At 37.1% G+C, this 27,100-nt stretch overlaps 2 protein-coding genes and 1 pseudogene across 2 annotated transcripts; all 3 read right to left on the bottom strand.

The window, feature by feature from the left end:
• Nucleotides 1–1,690: 1,690 nt before the first annotated feature.
• LOC120176655 lies at nucleotides 1,691–3,495 on the bottom strand (annotated as a pseudogene).
• Nucleotides 3,496–14,617: 11,122 nt separating this feature from the next.
• On the bottom strand, nucleotides 14,618–15,910 carry LOC120176623 (ankyrin repeat-containing protein BDA1-like). Its single transcript, XM_039183018.1, has 5 exons — nucleotides 15,892–15,910; nucleotides 15,544–15,839; nucleotides 15,059–15,432; nucleotides 14,760–14,966; nucleotides 14,618–14,678 (listed from the first exon to the last, which is right to left on the bottom strand). The coding sequence occupies exons 1-5, from the start codon at nucleotides 15,908–15,910 to the stop codon at nucleotides 14,618–14,620; spliced, it is 957 nt and encodes a 318-aa protein (XP_039038949.1).
• Nucleotides 15,911–16,141: 231 nt separating this feature from the next.
• On the bottom strand, nucleotides 16,142–24,723 carry LOC120176622 (pectinesterase PPME1-like). Its single transcript, XM_039183017.1, has 7 exons — nucleotides 24,701–24,723; nucleotides 21,966–22,473; nucleotides 21,374–21,426; nucleotides 17,289–17,291; nucleotides 16,699–16,849; nucleotides 16,369–16,610; nucleotides 16,142–16,302 (listed from the first exon to the last, which is right to left on the bottom strand). The coding sequence occupies exons 1-7, from the start codon at nucleotides 24,721–24,723 to the stop codon at nucleotides 16,143–16,145; spliced, it is 1,140 nt and encodes a 379-aa protein (XP_039038948.1). The 3' UTR covers nucleotide 16,142.
• Nucleotides 24,724–27,100: the final 2,377 nt, after the last annotated feature.

Genomic DNA, 27,100 nt, shown 5'->3' with positions numbered 1-27,100 from the left:
AGTTCTTCCCTTTTGCAATTTTGTGAGATTATTCTAAAGAGAGTTTTTTTTTTTGATCAATTAGAGTTTTTACTCTATTTTGATTCAACAGATACGTTATAAACCAGAAGTGTCACCTTAAACTTGGATTAATTACAAATTTAAAGTTTAAAATAGTTACACAATTTAGTGCTCCGCTTTATGCAGAATCGACATAGATGAAAGACTAACCACGATCCTATTGATTCTATAGGGTGCATGATATAGTTTATGGGGTCAAAGTCATCATACATAAAAACAAATAAAAACAACACTTGAATTGCAGCACCTGAGAAGTGAAATGGTAAAATCCAACATCCCACTATCGAAACACTGAATTTCGACACTTGATATGCGATACACATGAACGCCATTAAGATGAAAACGATCCCCGAGAGGAGAGAGAATTATTGATGCTGAAGAGGTTGGGACAATGAAAGATATTGATTGGTGAAAGCATACTGCAAGAAACGCAAGTAGCACTTGAAGTGCTGTCCTGAAACCATAGGGAAAAGGTTTAAGCAGGGATAGTGTTAGGAAAAAGGTTACGATGAAGACGACATAGGTCGGAATATAGAAAAGAAGAAACTGGGAAGGGTCCATGACAGATATCCCCAATTTCTTTGAGGCGTTTCCACCCTGCCAAACACCACCAGGTGGGCTAAGTGTGGCTTGGTAGGTTGCAGTTAGAAGCATTAATCCTAAAATTACCAGTAATGCATTACGGTTCTCGCCTGATATATTATCCATATCACGGAAAATCAGTGACGATGCTTTGGTGACATAACTGGCGGTTTGTTCCTCCAACTTAGGTATAAACTTTGAAACAACTTGAATAAAGCAACCACGCAAACCAGTAATGCTTTCTGTGTAACCATGTTGTTGGGAAACACCCAGTGCCGTCAAACCAGCTTGATCAGTGGCATGCTTATCAGCCTTGCAGTTTAATAGTAGTTTAAGCATCTGTTTAATTGATAGTTTGAGATATAAAAAAGCTACATTAATCAATTAATCGTCTCTATAAAGTACAAAACAATCAATGTAGTATTAATTATTAACACTAAGGAGTAAAACCTGGGCCTCATTGCTGCTAGCTGCTATGTGCAGTGCTGTGTTGCCATTTTCATCCTTTCGATTCACCACTTCTCAATGATAGGCTGTCTTCATAAGTGTCCTAAGTAGGACTTGGAGAACATCTAGCCTTCTGTTTTCCACGGCTATATGCAAAGCAGTGCTATTTTGAGTTGTAACATCCAGGATACTATCAGGGCAAGCCTCTAGAAACCTATCAAGAAAGAAGTCCTGGTTTGCAACTTTACTTACATAGTGCAAAGGAGTCTTACTCTTCCTTCCTCTGACACGAACAAGATCTTTTTCGATCTCCAACAAGCAAGGCGCCACCTCTTTATGGCCTTTTTTAACTGTTAGTCTTAAATAACATGTTAGTCTTAAGCGTATTATTATTGTTCATGCCCATAATAATATTTGACTATGAAACTTTTAATAATAATAATGTTATTATATGGACTTTATTATCTTTCAGTTTTTGTTAAACACAGACATATAACTGATAATAATAGTGGCAATGCCTTTATTTAATAAAATCGGTAAATAAATGTATTATTACAATCATCATATGATTGGTCTTTAGGTATACTCTAACAATAGATTGATCAGATCATCGGAGGAGGGAGCAGCCATTTGGTGGCAACAACGTAGTCAAGCGACAAGAATGGTTCGGCTTCCTTTTCGGTTAGCTGCTTGGTGAATGGCTCCCGCCCACTGGAAGATGCGCCTACCCCAGTGCACTTGTATTCTCCATAGTAAACAGTTCTACAAAAAAAATAATTATCATTATCATAATTAATCAATAAGATTAGTGTGTGACCATCAACTTACTTGGCTCTTTCTGGTTGCATGTCATGAGACCAGCCGGCAGGATTCACAACGTCGGTCATTTCAGTATAAGCATAAACAACTCTCGGACTGCTCTTCCATGCCCTCCCCAAAATGAACCCTTTGCCGTTCCGGTGATTTTTCCGTGCACAATGGAGTACCCGGTGTCCTCCGATGAACTTTCTCTAGCTTGTGCCGTGATTACTGTAAGTTTCGGTTCTATTTCTACAAATATTTCCGTGTCCTGCATCCCACTTTTCCAATCAAATTCTGGGATATCTATATCTATATATATATATATATATATCGTATTTCATGTGTTTTCTAAATGTATACCAGATATAAAGATTTCCCACTTCCAAAAATGAAATCAACGGTGCCTCGAATATAGCAATCCTTGAAGAAGTGGTTCCCCCTGTCATCGCACACTGTATCCTGAAAACCGAATATGTTGCAGCCATAAAATGCCGATCTGTCACCGGATACTCTCAAGGCAACCGCTTGTGCTCCTTCCCTTTTCCCATCAGGCTTCGGAGCACTGTTCTATGTATAATAACAAATTATTGAAAGTTAACAATGTATTCAATTCAAGGAAGAACATGTTGTTAAGAATTTATAAGTGGAGAAAATAAATAAAACGATATCAACATGTATAATACGTGTAAAAGATGAGATTTAACGATGTTCAATTTTTTTTATTTCTACTGGTGAAAAGAATAATAATCCATTATAAACGTATAGATCATCATGTTCATCATGAAATATATTATAGGGTATGTACATATGTATTAATAATAGAAATTTTTGTATGGACGTATACAAATAAAATTCAGATTAGACATCATCAATAAAATAAACAATGAATCTAAAGAAATTTAGATTTCAATGTCTACCCTAGATAACATATACATGCAACCACATGCTAAGGATACATATACATAATATCTCATGTGTACTAAAGTTTGATATTTATTTATTTAAAATATCTCAAAATATTCTCTTACTATCTCTATAAAGTTAAACATCAATTATAATTTGAGTTAAAATATAAGCATATGTGCTAGTTAAATTCTGGAGCTTACTATTATGTTGAGATAAGCACCCACAAAGTAATTAGACAAGGTAGTGAGAGTGCCGCTGTCTACAGTTCCATAGTCCTTAGCGGTGGCATCAAATGTCAAATTGGGCATGTTTTTGGGGTCCCCCACCAATGTAACGTAAGGCTTGTCTCGAGGGATCGTGATTTTCTCTTGGTAAGATCCGGGTCCGATAGATATTATAACGCGTTTGCTGTTCCCGGCTGGAACGCTGTCAATGGCTTTCATTATGGTAGCGAAATCTCCACCGTCACCTTGCTTAACCTTTATGATTTTAGGTTCAGCCTCGGCCTGAACCAATTCTGGGTCTAAAGTGCCAGCCCTTTGACTGAGAGGCTTGATAACGCTACTGAACCAATCATTTACCTTGGATTTGTCCTCTGGTATCTGTGTACTCTGAGACTGAACGATCGGAGCAAAAAAGACAATCATGCAGATTGCTGCATAAACTCCACCGTTTTCGATTCCTTTTGTTCCTGTCATTTGTATTTTTTATTGTTGATATTGTGTTTATTTTTTCGGTGACTCTAATTTATAAGATAAATTTGTGAAGAAAAATCTGTAAACATGAGATTTAGAGTGATCCTCGCTCCGCCTATCATTTTTTATAGTTCTTGCATGCACCATTAAGCTTGTTGTGTAATTCAAATCAATACTTTAAGATGGTCCCACTAGTGACTTGACACACGGCATTAAAACTTCTGGAATGTTCAAAATGTATTATTATATCATTTTGTAATTTTATATTAGAATTAATATACTTTTATAAAATAGAATAAATAAAATTAATTTTAATTATACTTTAACTTAAATAATATTTTTATTAAAATTAAAATAATAATGTATAATCTTATGATTAAATATTATACTCTCCTTAAGAATTTTAGAATTTTAGGTTCAAATTACATCATAATCTATCCATATATATATATATATATATATATATAGTTTTCATTAAATTATATCATGTGTTATTATCTTATCCAAAGATACAAACTTACTAGGAAAAATACACATAAAATATCATATGGCGATAATAACCTTAATTAAAGCAATATTAAAATTTAATGACTCCAATATAATTTCTGTATTGCGGAGGATTGTTAGGATGTATAAGTGTGTGATTGTTTTGATTCAAGTAACTAAAAAAGAGATTTGACTGAATCGAATATAGCGAGGTTTTGGTGCGATGATGTTGTCGATTTTAGATTCTCAAAAGCTGTGGGTAATGTTGGGGGTCTGCTGACTGTGTGGGATAAGAGTCGTTTTTTAAAGGACATATTCTTTCTTTTATTAGGGAGGTATGCTTCACAGTTTTCGAATTGCTCAGTGTTGAATGCTTATGCTCCTTGTCATGTAGGCTCACTATGGAATGAGAATATGGTTGAGAGGGGAAATTTAATTAATAATTGATTCATGGCTGGTGACTTTAATGCCATTCGAAACCATAGTGAGAGAATTGGCTGCTCTTTTAGTCAAACTGAGATTGCAGCTTTCAACACGTTCGTTGCAGAGTGTGATCTTTTTGGTATGCCTTTAGCGGGGAGGAATTTTACATGGTTCAGACAGGAAAATAGTAGGAACCGCCTTGTTTTGTTTAGGATGAATGGCTTCAGCTGAGACAACAGTGATGTTATGAGAGGATTGTTAGTGTGGCTCTAAGGATATTAGATATGTCTTTCCCCGTTTGTACATGATGCTTCAAAGGAAATTGGTTGTTGTAGAAATAATTGTTGGCAATGGAAGCTGGCAGGACGTTGTATGGGAGATTAGTTGCAAGATGCTTGCTGGAACGAGAAAAACACTGTCTGGGAGTGGTTAATAAATTGGTCATGTCAACAAGAGTTTGGTGGCGGGTGATTTGGTTGTAACTTAGGACAATAGATGAATTATTAGAATTCTGCTTTCAAGTCCGATTGCGAGGAGAAGCAAAATCGTTTTTGGTTTATTTGTGCTGCTTCGATACTTTGAAATTTGTTCATGTCTCAAGATCGAAAATTGCAATGGCTGATCTTCTTGCAAATGCGGGTCTTTGTAAACAAGAATTAATCAAAGCGTGGTGGAAAGTGGGGAGAACGGTTCTGAAGAATTTTCTTTTTGTTCGTTGTCTTATGTTGTGGCGATTCATGGTCTGGTTTGTGGCTGCTTTAGGTTTTGGTTGAGGTTGATTTGAATACTTGCAGTTAACCTTTGGTTCTGCTTTCATGTTTTAGTGGTTTAGGGTGGTTTTTTGGGGTTTTGTTTTTGCTCTGTTGGCATGGGTGAATAGGTTTTGATGGGTTTACAGGTGTTTTTAGTTGCAATCTGTTATCTATGTTTGTGTTGCAAGGTATATTGATTGCAGCAGGTTGTTGCAGGGTGCCTTCACGTTCAGCAGATTTTGATTGTGTTTGTTTTGAACGTTGTTCCAATGCTTGATTGTGTTGTAAGCTTGGGGTTGTGTTTTGTTGGGTGATTTTGTTGTTTGGTGTTGACTCTTTTTATATTGTCGGGGAGAATGTATTTTTTTTCATCCTTTTAGAATTAGAGAGGTTTTTAACGAGACACTCTCATTGACTATTGTCTTTATAGTTATATTAATAAAAATTATAATTGCCGAGCAAAAAAAATTGTCTTAGTTTTAATTTAATTCAAAAAGAAAGTCATACAATTGGTTATTTTGACACATTTAAATAATGACATGTGTAACCATCTAATTGAAGAGTTTTTAATTAATTTTGTTATTTAATTTAATTAATTTTCTCATCAATTAGGTGGTGACATATATCACCGCCAATTTAAAGAGAAAAATGAGAGTAAACATTTATTGTTCAGAGGAATTGAACCAAATGCATCAAGCTTTCAGGATCACACCTCACCACTTAATTGGTGGGAAAATTAATTGAATTAAATATTAAATTTAATTAAAAAACTCTCTAATAAGGTGTGACACATGTCACTATTAAAATGTGTTAAAATAACTTATTGACATGTGACACCTCCTGATTAAATGATTTATTTTTTTAATTAAATTAAAACTATGACTATACATTAATAGAATGTGTAACTATTGAGGATTAAATATGTAACTATACCAATCTTATTAACTACTATGTCAGCACTTCCATCAAATATTAACAGCTATATTAAAACCAATTAAATAGTTAAGTGATTATATTGGTGAAATTTTCAAAATAATGACTATATTGACACAACCCTATAGATAAATGGTCATCCATGTAATTTACCTTAATATAAAGTCATTTCCTTCTCAAGATTTAAATATATTTTTTAAAAAAAAATATAAATTCAGTTTTTAATGTTTTTATTTTTCTTTTATCAATTTCACTTTTACCTTTTTTTTCAATTAAATAGATTAAATTTTAGATTTTAGATTAAATAGTAGATGGATGACCATTCGCGCCTTACATTACGTAGCGTCAGTTCGAATAAAGCGCAGATAGTAATCCGCGCCTTTCTTGACTTGACATTAGCGTCAGATTAAATTATAGATGGATGACCATTCGCGCCTTACATTACGTAGCGTCTGTTGAATATGTATTAAATAAGTTGATGAATAGTTATTCTGGACATGGGTGGTATTGGCAAAACCACTCTTGCTGATGCTGTTTATAAGGAAGTCTCTACCACATTTGAAGGTTGTCACTTTCTTCAAAATGTTAGAGGGAAAATAGAAAAACAAGGGAGGGAATCCGTGCGAAACGAATTTCTTTCCATACTTTTAAAGGACAAAGAAATTCGTATAGACACCCCTTCCATAGGGTACCCTTACAGGGAGAGGCTGAACAATTTACGAGTAATTGTTGTCCTCGATGACGTGTATGACCCAGAACAAGTAGACTGGATGGGTGTTAAACATTTTGGTGATGGAAGTAAAATCATTCTAACGTCTAGAGATAGACAAGTGTTGAAGAATGGAGGAGCCACCCAAATACATAAGGTGGAAGAGTTAAATGAGAAGTATTCTCTTCAACTTTTTTCTATTACTGCATTTAAGCAGTTGAATCCTTCTGTTGATTTTCTACATCTATCCTACGAGTTTGTACGGTTAGCCCATGGCAGTCCACTTGCTCTTAAGATTTTGGGTGCTAAGCTATATTCAAAGTGCCTATTTGACATCAATTCTTATGGGAGGATTTCTATGCATGATATGCTTGAAGAAATGGGTAAAGATATTGTTGATCAAGAATCTGAATACCCAGAAAAGCGTAAAAGGCTGTGGAATCCTAAGCACGTGTATCAAGTGCTCAACAATAATAAAGTAAGAGTTGTTTGTATTTATATTCATTTTGCCCTTTCGTATGATGTCCTATGGTTCAGTATCACACTATTTATATATATATACACGCACGCACACACACTTGATATTATTTAAAATATATGTCTTAGGATATGGCATAGGATCTGCTCTAGTGTTTGTTGGGTTAGTTACATATCTAATGCACTGCTTTTATATAAAAAGACAATAAAAACAAACATGTTTAATGATATGTCCAATTAGTGTAAGCATTTCCTAATATAATTGCATTTTATTTATGTTTTAACTAGAATGCATGTAATCTTTTTTATACTAATACTTTGGTAAATTGATTTTTATATCAGGGAACTGACCGAATTGAAGGAATAAAGTTCGACATGTCTCGTATTGATAACCTATTAAGTCCTACATGTTTTGAGAACATGTCTAATCTTAGATATGTCAAATCTGATGTTTATTGGCGTTGGACGGAGAAACAACCTACAAATGGAGTTGATATTGTATATCTTCCAAATGAGTTGAGGTATCTTGAGTGGAACTATTATCCCTTCAAATCTTTATCGCTAAATTTTAATCCAAAGAATCTTGTAGTGTTGAAATTATTTGGGGGCAGTATGGAACAACTCTGGAATGAAGATTTTCAGGTATATGCTTTTATGCTTCCTTCATCTGGGAAAAAAATATATAATTAAGTATAAAAGATTTTTAAAATAAATATATTCTACTTCTTTTAAAGAAGAAAATTTGTTTAGTGAATTCACGATCATCAAATCTAATATTTTATAATTATATGTTATGCGACTAAAGTAAATAGATAATGCTTACAAGTAATACAATTATTTTATATGTTTTTTGTACAGGATCTTGTTAATTTAAGGGAAATCGACGTTTCTTTTTGCGATAAGTTAAGGAAGATCCCTAATCTATTAGGAGCCATCAACCTCGAAAGCCTTAACTGTGAGTTTTGTTTAAGTTTGGTCAAACTTACTGAACTCCCAAAGATGTTGAATCACTTAAATTTACCATTCACTCAAATAGAAGAAGTGCCTGGTTCAATTGAGCATCTGGACGGACTTGAAACATTGGATTTGAGACATTGTCCAATTGTCAAATTCCCAAAAAATCCAAGAAAGGTACATTCCTTAGACTTATTTAAAACTCAAATTTTAGAAGTGTCCTTTTCTTCAGAGCCTTCAAATAATCTTCAACAGTTGACAATGACTGATTGCAAGAGCCTCAAATTACTCTCAGAGCTTCCATCAAACCTGAAGTACTTGGATACTCGAGGTTGCATATCATTAGAAGGTGTATCCTTCAGTGATCAAAATTTCCATTCTTTTGATGGTAAAAGAGACTACAAAATGATATTCTCTAATTGCTTCAGCTTGAATCAAGATTCAGTTGATAACATCGAGGCAAATTACATGCTTCAAATTCAATTCCTAGCGGAGAAATGGGCATCACGATATGATCACGAGTTATCGATTGATCCCGAACCAAATTTGGTATATTGTTTTCCGGGAAACAAAATTTCAGCAGATAGATTTGAGTATCAAAGCATGAATTCTTCATTAAGTTTGAAGATGGCCACAAGGGGGAGTAGTGGGAGAAGGTTATTAGTTTTTGCTATATGTCTTGTGGTCAATCTCACTGACTGTGATCCCATACGAAAACTTAAATTTATCTGTGAATATCAACCGTTAGCCGCCAGTGGTAATGATGGCGATGGTGGTTTTAAAAAGTTCAAAAGTGAATTGTTTTTGGGGGATATTGCTTGGGATTGCAGGGGTGATCATGTTTTCATTCTATGTGGTAAGGATATGGTTAAAGAAGACCAGAACTATGAGGAGGCATCGTTTCAATTCTACATCAAACCTCTCCCATTGAATGAAAAAAAACATATCAAGGTGAAGAAATGTGGAGTTCATGTAATTTACGTGGATGCAGAGAGTTGCACCATTACTGATGTTGTGAGATGTGATAAATCCAACCTCAATTTTGATTCTCAAGGAGATGCTAACACTATGGAACCCCATCACCATTCAGCTACAGAAACAAGCACAAGGAGATCAAAGCGGCACAGTGTCGAGTGATTGGAACTTAGAAATACATTTGCTTCTCCATCACATCTGATAACTGCACAAATAGATTATTAGTTAATCTCTTGTTATATCAGATGCAGAAACAACAAGAAGGGGATCAAACCGGCACAGGGACACAGGTGATTGGAAACAGAAATACATTTGCTTCTCTATTACATCTGATAAATGCACAAATAAATTAGTATTAGTTAATCTCTTGTCATATCATTATACAGGGCATTGATCATGTTGTTGCTGGCACTAGCATCCATGTCGTTGGTCCTGATGATCTGTGTAGTATATTTTTATTTTGGTTAAATTCACGTCTGGCCCTTCTGATTTCGTAAGTTACTCAATTTAATCTTTAAATCACATGTTTTAATTGTTAGGTAACCTATTTAATTTTCTTTTTCCTACAATTAGGTACAACATGTTTATTTATTAATTATTATAGTTTTACTAACATAGTTTTGTGTTTCAATAAATATAAAGGCGTGCATCACAAAGTTATTTTTGTGATTTAAAAAATCAAGGTAATGTTATCATGTCACGTTAGCTAACGTGATAAAGTCCTGACTCATTAGATATTATTTTGTTAATTATTCATTGACACATAGATATCATTCATAAACTTCTCATCACTTTTTAAGGGTAAACTACAACAGATATTAGTAAACTTCAAGCCTTGACTCATTATAACATCAAGTATTTAATGTTGTCAATTTTATACTAACATTTACTTTTAAGTACAATTATCAACACTAGCTACTCTCTTGAAAAAACCATTATCAACGCTGTCCTACAAGGTTCAACTTTGATGACGGCGATGTTATTCTTGTTATATAACTTAATCGGTGCTATTTAACATATATATATATATATTAATTTTGTTAAGATTATAATAAATTCTTAAGTTAGATTGGTGGTTGGGTGTTTAGTATTATTTCATAAAGGTTTTTAGTTTGAATCTCTTTAAAAGTATAGTTTTTCATAAACAAAACGACGTTGTTTTGGGCTTTTTAAGCATCAAAAAGTCACATCAAAAAACGTCGTTTTAGTGAGGCAATCACATCAACAACGTCACGACACACAGCAGACACGTTATCGTCTTGTTAAGTCATTAACGGCGGAGTGACATAATTGCACTTAGAAGTTTTGTTTTTTTAAAAAATTGTCTAGGGCATTTAACGGTGATATTGATTTCACAACTATTGCTGCAGTATTGGTTAACGGTGTTCACCATGAAGGAGATCAAATTGGGGTTTGTGGTTATGGTTTGCAGGTAAGCATTTAAGCTTCTCATTTCGCTGAATTTTTTTTTGGGATTAGTGGATGTTAAATTCTCAAGTATTTATTTCTTATTTCAGGGGTCTATTGTGACCAATATAAGAGCAACGTGGACACCTCACCCTATGAAGGAAATCCGAGTGAAAGTATGGTTTCCTCTCTCATATCTGTTTAAACTCTCTGTCTGGATGGAGGTTATATCGGAGGTTATAGAATTCTCTTGTATTGACATCCTATGTATTGCTCTTTATGGATGTTAATATGATTTGATGATGTCCTTTGTTTTCTCTTAATACGAATGGATATCACCACAAAGTAAGGCTAGGAAACAACTTTCATTAATATGCTGGTGACAGCCGATGGAAATTGTTTCTCACGATCATCAAAGTGTGCTGTCTCTGTTTGAGCTGATGTAGTCAACGTTGCCTCTTCGGATGGATTTGATATGTATCTTTAGTTGGTTGTAGTTCTTGCTTTGTTCGGTCGGTTGCAATGTTTTCCATTGGAATTGTCTCTATTCGCTTTTGTTGTCTATGTAAGCCTGACTTTCGATATTGGTATTTTCTTTGTATTGTTCTTATGTAGCACTCTTTTCCTCCAATTAGATTAAGGAGGTTTTTAATGAGGCTCATAAGTTGTTTTTCGTCTCTTGATTTTAATAAATCATCATTCCTATAAAAAAAATATGCTGGTGACAGGCAATTGTATTCTTCTGATATGGTTATCTGATAAGTTTTAGATTACTTAAAATTTTAACATACGGGAACAAACTTTGAACGAGACCAGAACCTTGTGGATTGTTTCCTCAATGAGGCCTAATTTTTTTTTTTGGATAATTATGGATGACTTTTTGGCTGGATGATTGTAGGGACTAGGGAGCCGCATATGCAGCACAAAGAGATAAAATGAAGTGCTTTGATTAAACCAAGCAGGATGAGTCTGACTTGCTCTGCATTATAAATTGCTTGTCATTTACAAAGTGATATACCATTTTTGAGGAACCGGTACCCTTTGGGATAGTTGTGCATAAAATGGGAAGTTTGTTCAATAACTCGTGAAAGTTGGCTAATATGATTAAACCAATTCCCAATTTGTGTATTTGCATCATATAGTATAAAAAGGAAGCGTGGTTTACCAAGTAAACGATGGTGTCCTATCTCATTACATGTTATCTTATTAATTATTCGAGATATGCGGATACCATTGTCAAATTTCTCGTCGTTTTTTTTCAAATAAGATAATGTTATTTTATTATGGTAGTCAATGTGATGATGTCCTAATTCATTGGATGTTATCTTTGTTTTATTTTCTTTTTTAACCATTTCATGGAATCTAATGCACAAATACTATATAAAAAGAATTGAAGTGTAGTTTACCAAGTAAACTTGACATTGCTCTTAACCCATTCATTTGATGCAGCGATGCAATGTGTAATTAAATAAATAAAGTTGGTCCAGCTCTTTTACGACCGATTGCCAAACAAACAAACTATATAAGCGTAAACTACTTGAATGACCATTTAACTATGGGATTGGTATAAATATAACCATAGAGTAAATTGCATGCTTACTCACTGAATTTTAATTATATTTTTAAATTTATTTTTCATTATAATCCTAAATAATATTAAAATATTAATAAAAACATGACAAGCCATATGAGAAAATAATAAAATAGTCCATGTCAGTGATAAAAAAAAGCTCAATGTCTAAAGTTCAGTGAGCAAATTGAAAAAATTGAAAGTAAGGTGATTGAAATAGGAGAGAGAGTAAAGTTCAGTGAGTAAGAGTGTAATTTACCTCACTACAACAAATTCGGAATATGAAATATCGTCATCGAAACTTTACATTTACGTTACTGTTTATATTTTGTGACGTAAAATTTAACGTCACGATGAACGCCACGCTAGGTGTGTCACTAAATGTCAAATATGCCGATATATATATTTTCGTCACATATTATTAAATACACAGTGACATTAATAAATACATCACCTTAGAAATTATATTAAATGACAATTAATAATTTCATCAAATAATATAAAATGTCACTAATAACGACCCATGATCAAGTTGCAACATTTAAACTATGCTAACCAGGCGACCACGATAAACCTTCTTAATGAGACAATCATCAACAAAGGACAAATCATTCATGGGCTTTAGTCAACAGCTTTCAATCCTATGTAACATGCATTGCAGGAACTCATGAGCTTCTTCGTATTGATATATATCTTTGAAAAATGATGCAATACCTAGGTCCATGAGAATCAAGAATCACCAATATGAACACACATCATTTTTGTATTTTTCTAGTCACTCCCCATACTTGAAATACACCTTTCTAAGCACATTGATAATAAATATGTCAATCTCTTACAATGACTAAAGAAATGAAGTGACTAAAATTTACTAAAAATTCAATTCTAAATGAAAATCATTCAATGCTTATCACATATTATGTAACGACCAATTAATTATAAACTAATCAAACTACTAATAGAAAAATAAAGGATACAATTCAATTTGTAAAATCTTTTGTGAGGTGTTATTCTTGTTATATAACTGAATCGGTGCTATTTAGCATATATATTAATTTTGTTAATATTATGATAAATTCTTAAGTTAGTTTGGTGGTTGAGTGTTTAGTATTACTTCATAGAGGTCTTTAGTTTGAATCTCTTTAAAAGTATAGTTTTTCATAAACAAACGACGTTGTTTTTGGCTTTTTAAGCATCAAAAGAGTTACGTTAAAAAACGTCGTTTTGGTGAGGCAACCACATCAACAACGTCACGACACACAACAGCCACGTTTTTTCAAATTTCTCAAATTTCTCGTCGTTTTTTCAAATAAGATAATGTTATTTTATTATGGTAGTAATGTGATGGTGTCCTAATTCATTGGATGTTATCTTTTTAATTAATCTTGAGAGGAGGGCATCCTTCGCAAAATTTGCATTCATATAAGGATTATATTGGATGTTATCTTTTTAAATTGTAAATTTAAATATGATGGTGTCCTAATTCATTACATGTTTATGATATTCTCTAATTGCTTCAGCTTGAATCAAGATTCAATTGATAACATTGAGGCAAATGCCATGCTCAATATTCAATCCCTAAGTGAGAAATGGGCATCAAGATATTATAAGGAGTTCTCGCCGGATCCCCTACCAAAACTGATTTGTTGTTTCCCGGGAAACAAAATTTCAGCAAATAGGTTTGAGAATCATAGCATGAAATCTTCCTTGAATTTGAAGATAGCCCCAAGTGGGCGTAGTGGGAGCAGATTCTTGGTTTTTGCTATATGTCTTGTGGCCGATCTCACTGACAGCGGTCGCATTAAAGATCTTGAATTTATCTGTGAATATCAACTGGTAGCCGCCAGTGGTAGTGATGGTGACGGTGGTTTTGAAAAGTACAAAAGTGAGTTATTTTGCGAGGCAAAGCATTGGACGAATTGTATTTGCATGGGTGATCATGTGTACATTCTGTGTGGTAAGGATATGGTTAGAGAAGACAAGAATTATGAGGAGGCATCGTTTCAATTCTGCATCAAACATGGCACATTCAATGAAGAAGAATATATGGAGGTGAAGAAATGTGGAGTTGATGTAATTTACGTGGATGCAGAGAGGTGCACCATCACTGATGTCATGAGATGTGATAAATCCAACCACATAAAATGGGCAATTTGTTCAATAATCTGTGATAGTTGCACCTAATTATTTTCTTCACCTGTCTTCTATTTTAGGTATAGAATAGATCGTCCAAGAAGGAAATTGGCTTGGTTTTATTCATAGGAGCAATGGTGGCTGCAAGGAGATTCGGAATATGTTCTTGAACAATATCTGCTTTTTATTCCACGACAAAGATGATACAAAAACATTCAACATATTTCAAGCAGATACGTTATAAACCAGAAGTGTCACCTTAAACTTGGATTAATTACAAATTTAAAGTTTAAAATAGTTACACAATTTAGTGCTCCGCTTTATGCAGAATCGACATAGATGAAAGACTAACCACGATCCTATTGATTCTATAGGGTGCATGATATAGTTTATGGGGTCAAAGTCATCATACATAAAAACAAATAAAAACAACACTTGAATTGCAGCACCTGAGAAGTGAAATGGTAAAATCCAACATCCCACTATCGAAACACTGAATTTCGACACTTGATATGCGATACACATGAACGCCATTAAGATGAAAACGATCCCCGAGAGGAGAGAGAATTATTGATGCTGAAGAGGTTGGGACAATGAAAGATATTGATTGGTGAAAGCATACTGCAAGAAAAGCAAGTAGCACTTGAAGTGCTGTCCTGAAACCATAGGGAAAAGGTTTAAGCAGGGATAGTGTTAGGAAAAGGTTACGATGAAGACGACATAGGTCGGAATATAGAAAAGAAGAAACTGGGAAGGGTCCATGATAGATATCCCCAATTTCTTTGAGGCGTTTCCACCCTGCCAAACACCACCAGGCGCGCTAAGTGTGGCTTGGTAGGTTGCAGTTAGAAGCATTAATCCTAAAATTACCAGTAATGCATTACGGTTCTCGCCTGATATATTATCCATATCACGGAAAATCAGTGACGATGCTTTGGTGACATAACTGGCGGTTTGTTTCTCCAACTTAGGTATAAACTTTGAAACAACTTGAATAAAGCAACCACGCAAACCAGTAATGCTTTCTGTGTAACCATGTTGATGGGAAACACCCAGTGCCGTCAAACCAGCTTGATCAGTGGCATGCTTATCAGCCTTGCAGTTTAATAGTAGTTTAAGCATCTGTTTAATTGATAGTTTGAGATATAAAAAAGCTACATTAATCAATTAATCGTCTCTATAAAGTACAAAACAATCAATGTAGTATTAATTATTAACACTAAGGAGTCAAACCTGGGCCTCATTGCTGCTAGCTGCTATGTGCAGTGCTGTGTTGCCATTTTCATCCTTTCGATTCACCACTTCTCGATGATAGGCTGTCTTCATAAGTGTCCTAAGTAGGACTTGGAGAACATCTAGCCTTCTGTTTTCCACGGCTATATGCAAAGCAGTGCTATTTTGAGTTGTAACATCCAGGATACTATCAGGGCAAGCCTCTAGAAACCTATCCAGAAAGAAGTCCTGGTTTGCAACTTTACTTACATAGTGCAAAGGAGTCTTACTCTTCCTTCCTCTGACACGAACAAGATCTTTTTCGATCTCCAAAAAGCAAGGCGCCACCTCTTTATGGCCTTTTTTAACTGTTAGTCTTAAATAACATGTTAGTCTTAAGCGTATTATTATTGTTCATGCCCATAATAATATTTGACTATGAAACTTTTAATAATAATAATGTTATTATATGGACTTTATTATCTTTCAGTTTTTGTTAAACACAGACATATAACTGATAATAATAGTGGCAATGCCTTTATTCAATAAAATCGGTAAATAAATGTATTATTACAATCATCATATGATTGGTCTTTAGGTATACTCTAACAATAGATTGATCAGATCATCGGAGGAGGGAGCAGCCATTTGGTGGCAACAACGTAGTCAAGCGACAAGAATGGTTCGGCTTCCTTTTCGGTTAGCTGCTTGGTGAATGGCTCCCGCCCACTGGAAGATGCGCCTACCCCAGTGCACTTGTATTCTCCATAGTAAACAGTTCTACAAAAAAAATAATTATCATTATCATAATTAATCAATAAGATTAGTGTGTGACCATCAACTTACTTGGCTCTTTCTGGTTGCATGTCATGAGACCAGCCGGCAGGATTCACAACGTCGGTCATTTCAGTATAAGCATAAACAACTCTCGGACTGCTCTTCCATGCCCTCCCCAAAAATGAACCCTTTGCCGTTCCGGTGATTTTTCCGTGCACAATGGAGTACCCGGTGTCCTCCGATGAACTTTCTCTAGCTTGTGCCGTGATTACTGTAAGTTTCGGTTCTATTTCTACAAATATTTCCGTGTCCTGCATCCCACTTTTCCAATCAAATTCTGTCATATATATATATATATATATATATATATCGTATTTCATGTGTTTTCTAAATGTATACCAGATATAAAGATTTCCCACTTCCAAAAATGAAATCAACGGTGCCTCGAATATAGCAATCCTTGAAGAAGTGGTTCCCCCTGTCATCGCACACTGTATCCTGAAAACCGAATATGTTGCAGCCATAAAATGCCGATCTGTCACCGGATACTCTCAAGGTGTTGACGAAAACGGGTAAAGAAAACGAAAGAACACGAGAATTTTACGAGGTTCGGCAATGTGCTTACGTCCTCGGTGCCTAGGCGGCGCTAGAATTTTATTCAATGATCTTTTTAGGTCTAGGTTACATTTCTATTTATAATAGAAAACCCTGGTACATAATTACAAAATCAACCCTGTACCGTACCGCGGGGGCTGCGCCCCCACACCCCCAACGCACATAATTCGTAACCCCACAACGAGACTTTTTATGAGCCATACATAACAAATCTCCACCTTGGCGAATATCCTGCCCCTTGGAAACTTCAATGTGGGTTGGGTTACCTTGCTTCTTTAACAACTCGAAACATTCAACAAGTCCAAGCAATGCTTGAACTTGTCTGTCGTAACTGGCTTGGTGAACATATCAGCGGCATTCTCATCAGTATGTACCTTCTGAAACAAAACCTCTCCAGATGCAACCAACTCTCTGATCTTGTGGAACCTTACATCAATATGTTTAGTTCTAGCACGATACACCTGATTCTTAGCCAAGTGAATAGCACTTTGATTATCACAAAGCAACTGAACTCCACCTTGTTGAACACCCAACTCATTCACTAAACCAGTAAGCCATAAAGCTTCTTTTGCAGCTTCAGCCGCTGCCATGTATTCAGCTTCAGTTGTAGATAGTGCCACGACAGATTGAACAGTAGACTTCCAGCAAATAGGCCCTCCACCAAGAGTAAACACATACCCTGTCGTAGATCTTCTATTATCCAAGTCACCTGCATAATCTGAATCCACATATCCTACAACCAAAGGATTATCCCGCTGACTCCCAAAAACAATTCCATGTCCCACAGTACCCTTTAAGTACCGAAAGATCCACTTGACTGCATCCCAATGTTGCTTACCAGGTTTAGACATGTACTTACAAACTTGACTAACAGCATGAGCTAAATCAGGACGAGTACATACCATCGCATACATCAAGCAGCCAACAGCATTAGAATACGGAACCTTTGCCATATTTTCAGCTTCCTTATCTGTCTTAGGGCACTGTTCTGATGAGAGCTTAAAGTGATTCGCCAATGGAGTGCTTACTGGTTTTGCGCTGCTCATCGCAAACCTTTCTAGCATTTTCTCAACATAACCCCGTTGAGATAGCCGCAGTTTCCTTGAGTCTCTGTCCCTGCAAATTTCCATTCCAAGAATTTTCTTTGCAGCACCTAAATCTTTCATATCAAATTCTTGACTCAATAAAGTTTTCAAACCGATAACATCATCCATGTTCTTCGCAGCAATCAACATATCATCAACATACAGTAATAGAAAAATAAAAGAACCATCATCAAGGCTCTTAACATAGACACAACAATCATACTCACATCGGTTGTAGCCAATCTTGATCATATAGGAGTCAAACCGTTTATACCACTGTCTCGGAGACTGTTTTAACCCGTACAAAGATTTCTTCAATCTGCAAACTAAATGTTCGTTTCCAGGTTGAGTGAAACCTTCAGGTTGCCGCATGTAGATCTGCTCCTCTAAATCACCATGCAAAAAAGCAGTTTTAACATCCATCTGCTCTAAATGCAAATCCCAACTAGCCACCAATGCAAGTACTGCTCGGATTGAAGTGTGCCTGACCACAGGAGAAAAGATTTCATCATAATCAACTCCTTTTTGCTGTGAAAAAACCCTTCGCTACCAAACGAGCCTTGAACTTCTCCCCCTCTTTTTCTGTTACTATTGGTTTCTTCTTATACACCCATTTGCAACCAATCGGCTTCTTACCCTCAGGAAGGGGAACTAACTCCCATGTGCGATTGTGATTCAAAGACTCCATCTGCTCAACCATGGCTGCCATCCACTTGTCGTTTTCCTGACTAGTAACGGCATCATGAAAAGTAACTGGATCATCACTGCTAACAGTAAGTGCAAAAGATACCAAGTCTTCAAAACCCAATCTGTTCGGAGGCTTTATATTCGTCCGTCTCACCCTGTCTCTGGCGAGACTATAATCCTGCAAATCATCCGTAGTGGAACCACCAGAAGTCGGTTGAGAAGTTTCTGGTTTCTCAACTGGAAACTGCTCGAAATCTACCACTGTCGTGTCTTGCTTCTGCTGCAACATAGACTGTTCATCAAAAACGACATCTCTACTAATCACAACTTTCTTCGCAACTGGATCCCAGAACTTGAATCCTTTGACACCTTTCTTGTAACCCAGAAAAATGCACTCCTTCGATTTTGCATCAAGTTTGGATCTCTCATCAGCAGGTACATGCACATAAGCAGGACAACCAAAAATCCGTAAGTTATCAAAACTAACATCATGACCAGTCCATACCTCTTCTGCAACTTTCCCAGCCAGCGATGCCCTTGGCGATCTGTTGATAAGGTAACACGCCATGTTAACAGCCTCAGCCCAGAAGTGTTTGGGAAGCCCCGCATTCAACCGCAAACATCTGTCTCTTTCATTCAACGACCTGTTCATTCGTTCCGCAACACCATTCTGTTGTGGTGTCTTGCGCACTGTAAAATGCCTCTGAATCCCATGCTCCTTATAGAATTGTAGGAACTGTGAATCTGTGTACTCCGTACCATTGTCAGACCGCAAACACTTGATTTTTCGTCCTGTTTGGTTTTCTACCTCAGCTTTCCACAGCTTGAACTTCTCAAAAACTTCAGATTTCTGTTTCAAAAAATACACCCAAACTTTCCGTGAAAAATCATCAATAAAAGTAACATAGTACCTAGATCCACCCAAAGACGATGTCGTGGAAGGCCCCCATACATCAGAATGCACATAATCAAGAATCCCTTGAGTTGTGTGCTTCGCAGTCTTGAAACGGACTTTAGTCTGTTTACCAAGAACACAATACTTGCAAAAATCGAGCTTACAGCTTTTGACACCATACAACAAGTTTCTCTTGTGTAATTCTGCCATACCACGTTCACTAAGATGAGCAAGGCGCATATGCCACAATTTTGTCGTATCATCACAGGACTCAACAGAGTGAACTCCACCTGCAACGGTACTCCCTAACAATCTGTAGATATTCCCTGCAGTCATCTTGCCTTTCATCACAGTCAATGCTCCTTTAACAATCCGAATGGTTTCCCTATCCTCGTCAGCCTTAGGGATAAAACCATTCTTGTGCAAAGTGCCCAAGGAAATCAAATTCTTCTTCAACTCTGGGATATGTCGAACACCACTCAACGTCCGAACGGAGCCATCGTGCATCTTAATTCTGACATCACCAATACCAACAATATTGCAACATCGATCATCACCCAAATAAACCGAACCAGAATTAACCGGCCTGTATGTCGAAAACCATTCCCTATTTGGCGTGATGTGATAAGAACATCCAGAATCAAGAATCCAAGCATCCGTCAATTGTGTCGTTGAAATAGAAAGCATATCACCCTCACTACAATCAGAAGTATCATCCTCGACCACGTTCACAGACTTGGATGAGCCATCACGCTTCTCATCGGTCTGCTTTTTCAACTTCGGACAGTCTCGCTTCATATGTCCCGCCTCCTTGCACTTGTAACAGTGAATCGTCTTCTTATCCCTGGATTTGGATCTGGAATTTCGCTTCCCGGACCCTGCCTTCTCTGGCTTCCGTCCACGATCTCGATTACCCTTGACATATAAGCTATCGGCTTGAGAGCTTTCCCCTGCATTCTGCTTCCGCTGGTTGTGAGCCAACAAGGCTGCAGTAATCTCCTCAACATTGATAGTCTATTTCCCATATGTAAGAGTAGTCACCATGTGTTCGTAAGAGGAAGGCAACGAACACAACAGAATCATCGCTCTGTCTTCATCCTCAATTTTCACATCAAGCCGAGCCAGATCAGAAACGATTTGATTGAAGACATTCACGTGTTGCGCCAAATCGTGATCGTCCTGCATCTTCAGCCCATACAGCCGCTGCTTCAGATACAGTTTTGTCGTTAAGGATTTGGACATAAACTGACTTTCCAACTTCCTCCAAATTTCGTCTGGAGACGATAGATGCATGACGTGATACATGACCTCGTCCGCCAAGCATAATCGTATGGTTCCTGCCGCTCGCTGCTGTAATTCTTCCCAATCTTCCTCATCCATCGACACCGGCTTTGTAGATCGCAAAGCCTTCAAGATCCCTTGCTGCGCCAATAGATCCTTCACCCTCGTTTGCCATAATCCGAAGTTACCCTGACCATCAAATTTCGCGACTTCGAATTTTGCTCCTGATCTCTGATACCAATTGTTGACGAAAACGGGTAAAGAAAACGAAAGAACACGAGAATTTTACGAGGTTCGGCAATGTGCTTACGTCCTCGATGCCTAGGCGGCGCTAGAATTTTATTCAATGATCTTTTTTAGGTCTAGGTTACATTTCTATTTATAATAGAAAACCCTGGTACATAATTACAAAATCAACCCTGTACCGTACCGCGGGGGCTGCGCCCCCACACCCCCAACCCACATAATTCGTAACCCCACAACGAGACTTTTTATGAGCCATACATAACACAAGGCAACCGCTTGTGCGCCTACCCTTTTCCCATCAGGCTTCGGAGCACTGTTCTATGTATAATAACAAATTATTGAAAGTTAACAATGTATTCAATTCAAGGAAGAACATGTTGTTAAGAATTTATAAGTGGAGAAAATAAATAAAACGATATCAACATGTATAATACGTGTAAAAGATGAGATTTAACGATGTTCAATTTTTTTTATTTCTACTGGTGAAAAGAATAATAATCCATTATAAACATATAGATCATCATGTTCATCATGAAATATATTCTAGGGTATGTACATATGTATTAATAATAGAAATTTTTGTATGGACGTATACAAATAAAATTCAGATTAGACATCATCAATAAAATAAACAATGAATCTAAAGAAATTTAGATTTCAATGTCTACCCTAGATAACATATACATGCAACCACATGCTAAGGATACATATACATAATATCTCATGTGTACTAAAGTTTGATATTTATTTATTTAAAATATCTCAAAATATTCTCTTACTATCTCTATAAAGTTAAACATCAATTATAATTTGAGTTAAAATATAAGCATATGTGCTGGTTAAATTCTGGAGCTTACTATTATGTTGAGATAAGCACCCACAAAGTAATTAGACAAGGTGGTGAGAGTGCCGCTGTCTACAGTTCCATAGTCCTTGGCGGTGGCATCAAATGTCAAATTGGGCATGTTTTTGGGGTCCCCCACCAGTGTAACGTAAGGCTTGTCTCGAGGGATCGTGATTTTCTCTTGGTAAGATCCGGGTCCGATAGATATTATAACGCGTTTGCTGTTCCCGGCTGGAACGCTGTCAATGGCTTTCATTATGGTAGCGAAATCTCCACCGTCACCTTGCTTAACCTTTATGATTTTAGGTTCAGCCTCGGCCTGAACCAATTCTGGGTCTAAAGTGCCAGCCCTTTGACTGAGAGGCTTGATAACGCTACTGAACCAATCATTTACCTTGGATTTGTCCTCTGGTATCTGTGTACTCTGAGACTGAACGATCGGAGCAAAAAAGACAATCATGCAGATTACTGCATAAACTCCACCGTTTTCGATTCCTTTTGTGTAACCCCCTAGACCCAGCCTATGCGTTTCGACTAAGTCTAGTGGATCACATTATGATTCTTTAAGACATTTTTCCGAAACCGTTATTCAAACAATGTAAAATCACATTATAAATGACATGAAATTATAATAAATCATACTATCAAAACCTAACTTGTAAATATAATACCCATAAGTAATAAATTAATTTAAAACATATCTTAAAAATCAAATCACGATAACCCGAATAGTAATAGTAAAAATGTCATCATATTAAAATCTCATACTTTAAAATAAGGTCCATGTCAACAAAATAAAGTCAACTTGTAAGGTAAAAACATTTCAATCAGATATACTTCAAGAGATATGTTGATCCTCCAAGTGCTCAATCCAGGGTATCTAACCAACAGTATCTGACAGGGGAAAAACATTTTCGAAAAGTGAGCTAGGCTCAGTGTGTCCCAATATTATCATAAAATCGCTATAGGTACACTAAACATATCATAGTCCAAAAAGTCTCATAAAATTATACTGCAGTAAATCTCTTTAAAAAGCGTTACCCTAAGGGAACATCTTAGGGCCTGAGAGCCTACCCAAGATAGATTTCGGGGCCGTGGGGCCTACCTAAGAACACATCTTAGGGCCGCAGGGCCTACCCGAGAATAATCTCAGGGCCGCAGAGCCTACCTAAGAGTCACATTAGGTCTGTAAAATTTTCCAGCTTGATCAGAGCTGTACTTTATAAATTCGTATTCCAAAAATTCAATTGCACCGTGTTATAAATTCCATAAATCCATAAACATGGTAATCATATACCATTTCAAAACAATTATCAGATAACAGTCATAATCCATAAATCATCACATTAAATCGGTGCATCAACAATACGAAAACCAAAGAATTCAGTGTACCACATATTAAAACAAATAAAACAGTTCAGTAATAAATAGGGAACACACCTCGATAATATGTTCAAATCGTGGATCTACTGATTGCTGGTTTCACCACGCTCTGCTACAGTTTTCGAACCTAATTTATAATATCACTATATTACTAATGGGTAACATAAATAAATCTCTAAAATCATAAAATTTACGAGTCTTACGAGTGAATACTGGTATACATGGTTTAACTGATCTAGAAGAGTTGGGTCGAGCTATCGAACGATCCGGAGAGTCTCTTGTACCTTCAAACAATAATAATTAATCAGCCCCAAATCTTACTTAATTGTTCAAAGCTAGAATTCTTAAGTATATAAGCATTTTTCGGGTTTGACTATCATTTTGGGGTATTTCGAGTCTGAATTTGGCCAAACGGACTGCGAAATCGGAATCAGGACGTCGAAAAACATAAAGTATGACTTTTTGAAAATTCAGATTCTTGGTCAAAGTCAAAGTCAACCACTTTGACCGTAGATTTGGAGACCTTCGGATTCGAATTTGACAAAACAGACCACGGAAACGGATTCGGCACATCGAAAACTATCAGGATAGGTATACTCGGAAAAGATTAACGGTCGTTTAATGCTCGGTCAAAGCCATTTTAAGTTTTGGTCAAAGAAAGTCAACGGTCAACGGTCAACGGTCAACGGTCGGGTCGGGTCAACAGTCGGGTCGGGTCAACAGTCGGGTCGGGTCGGGTCAGTCGGGTCGGGTCAACCCGGTTCAGACCGGTCAAACCGGTCAAACCGGTTCAGACCGGTCAAACCGGTTCAAAACTGGTCAAACCGGTTTTCCAGCAGCTCACTCTCCCTGCGGCGGCGCGTGCGGCGCGTGAACAGTGCCACGGTGTCGGAAAATTCCCGGAAAAATTTCTAAAAATTATTTTGAGCGATTTCGAGATACTTACAACGATCGGTTCAAATTTTTGAACGGCGGAGAGCTCGTATTCCCACTCGGCCGAATCTTAGACTGCTCCACCTCCTCACGCGCCGTCGTCAACGACGAACAAGGTTGACACCGGCGGACTCGGAACGACACAAGGAACACGATGGTGCAGGAGGTGTCGTAAACGGAACAACGATCGGCGGTGAATTTAAGTTTTTCTCGGCGATGGATCTAAAAATAACGTTGAGACTTTGACTGTAAATTCCCGACGTTTGGCAGCGTTTCACTTCAATTAATTTGAAGGGTTTGTTCCTCGCTTGAAGATGAACACAACGGTGGTTTCAAAACAACGATCGGAATTCGGACGGTGTCTAGATCGGGGTTTGAAGTTGGGCGTTCGGGAGAGGATTTGGGCGTGGTTTTCTGTTTGAAACAGAAAACCACGATACAACATATAATACCATCCTTACCTAATTTTATTGGGTAAATTCAGAGCTTGGTCCCTGAATTTTCTTGAACTCTAAAACAAGCTCCAAGTTTTAAAATCTTTTAATTTAGTCCTCACATTTTACCAATTTTCACAATTAAAGCCTCCAACTTCAATTTAATAATATATTATTTTGAAAATCGGGTTGTTACAATTCTCCCCCTCTACAAGAAATTTCGTCCTCGAAATTTACCTTATGAGAATAGTTGAGGAAACTGAGCCTCCATTGACTCCAATGTCTCCCAAGTAGCTTCTGAGGGGCCTCGATTCCTCCACTGAACTTTGACCATTGGAATTCGTCTATTCCGAAGAACTCATTCATCTCTCTCCAAGATCTGAATGGGCTCCTCTTCATATGACAAATCAGGTCTCAGCTCTACTTCTTCAACCTAAATAATGTGACCTGGATCTGGATGGTATCTCCTCAACATTGATACATGAAAGACATCATGAATACGACTTAGCTCAGAAGGCAACTCAAGCTGATATGCAACAGGTCCTACCCTCTTCAAGATACGAAATGGTCCAATAAATCTTGGACTCAATTTACCCTTACGCCCGAATCTTAATACTTTCTTCCAGGGTGAAACTTTCAAAAAGACCCGATCTCCCACTTCAAACTGTATATCCTTCCTTCTTTGATCTGCATAAGATTTCTGCCTATCAAATGCCTCTTTCAGACGGTCACGGATTAATCTGACTGTGTCCTCCGTCTCTCGCACTAACTCAGGTCCCAACGTTTTCCTATCACGCAACTCAGTCCAACAGATCGGAGTGCGACATTTACGCCCATAGAGTGCTTCATAGGGTGCCATATGAATACTGGTCTGATAACTGTTATTGTAAGCAAATTCAGCCAACGGCAAAAAGTTCTCCCAACTACCATGAAAATCGATTACGCAACCCCGCAACATATCCTCCAGAATCTGAATTACTCTCTCAGATTGACCATCAGTTTGTGGATGAAAGGACGTACTATAATCCAATCTTGTTCCCAAAGCCGTATGTAACGCCTTCCAAAATCTCGAAGTAAATCTCGGATATCGATCAGAAATAATAGACAATGGAACACCATGCAATCTGACAATCTCTGAAATATACAATCTTGCCAGCTTATCCAAAGTATAATTTACTCACACAGGAATGAAGTGAGCTGACTTTGTAAGTCTGTCAACAATCACCCAAACTGAATCTTTTTTCAAAGGAGTCATAGGCAAGCCAGTAACAAAATCCATAGTAATACGCTCCCATTTCCATTCAGGAATCTTGATAGGCTGTAACGAACCTGATGGATGTTGATGTTCTGCCTTAACTTGCTGACAAGTCAAACACCTAGCCACAAAGTCAGATATGTCTTTCTTCATACCAGTCCAATAATACCTCTCTCTCAAATTCTGGTACATCTTATCTCCTCCGGGGTGCATAGCATATGGACTACTATGAGCCTCAGTAAGGATAGTCTGCCTCAATTCAGCGTCATCAGGCACACAATATCTACCTTTAAAGCATAAAACTTCATCCTGATCAATTGCGTAATCTGTGTTTGTCCCCTGCTCTACTTGCTCAAAGATGGAAAACAAGGAGCTATCAAGGGGCTGCTTAGCTTTGATCTCATCAACCAAGGTCGGCTTAACTTGCAATTCTGCTAACAAAGTGCCATCGTCATATAAATTCATCTTGGCCATTAAAGACCTCAACTCCGATACCGTCTTTCGACTCAAAGCATCTGCTACAATGTTAGCTTTACCAGGGTGGTAATCAATCACGCAATCATAATCTTTTAGAAGCTCTAACCAGCGACGCTGTCTCAAATTAAGTTCCTTCTGGGTCAGAAGATACTTTAAGCTCTTATGATCTGTGAAAATGTAACACTTCTCTCCATAAAGATAGTGTCTCCAAATCTTCAAGGCAAAAATTACTGCTGCCAACTCTAAATCGTGAGTAGGATAATTACTCTCATGCGGCCGCAGCTGACGGGATGCATAAGCCACCACCTTACTTTCCTGCATTAAAACACAACCAAGTCCTGAATGTGAAGCATCACTATACACTGTAAAATCCTTCCCGGACTCCGGTTGAATCAACACCGGTGCTTGAGTCAAAACCGCCTTTAATTTCTCAAAGCTCTCCTGTTGTGCCTCGCCCCAGTCAAACACATTCTTCCTTAACAACTTTGTCAAAGGAGAAGCAATGATCGAGAAGCCCTCAACAAAACGTCGATAATAACCAGCCAAGCCCAAGAAACTGCGGATTTCAGATACGTTCTTAGGTCGTTTCCAATTCATAATAGCCTCTATCTTGCTGGGATCAACCTGAACACCTCGCGCAGAAATAATATGCCCCAGAAATGACAC

This window comes from Hibiscus syriacus, unplaced genomic scaffold, assembly GCF_006381635.1.
Source record: "Hibiscus syriacus cultivar Baekdansim isolate YM2019G1 unplaced genomic scaffold, ASM638163v2 tig00112249_pilon, whole genome shotgun sequence".
NCBI classification, from domain to species: Eukaryota; Viridiplantae; Streptophyta; class Magnoliopsida; order Malvales; family Malvaceae; genus Hibiscus; species Hibiscus syriacus.
This window is presented reverse-complemented; position numbering and strand designations above follow the sequence as displayed.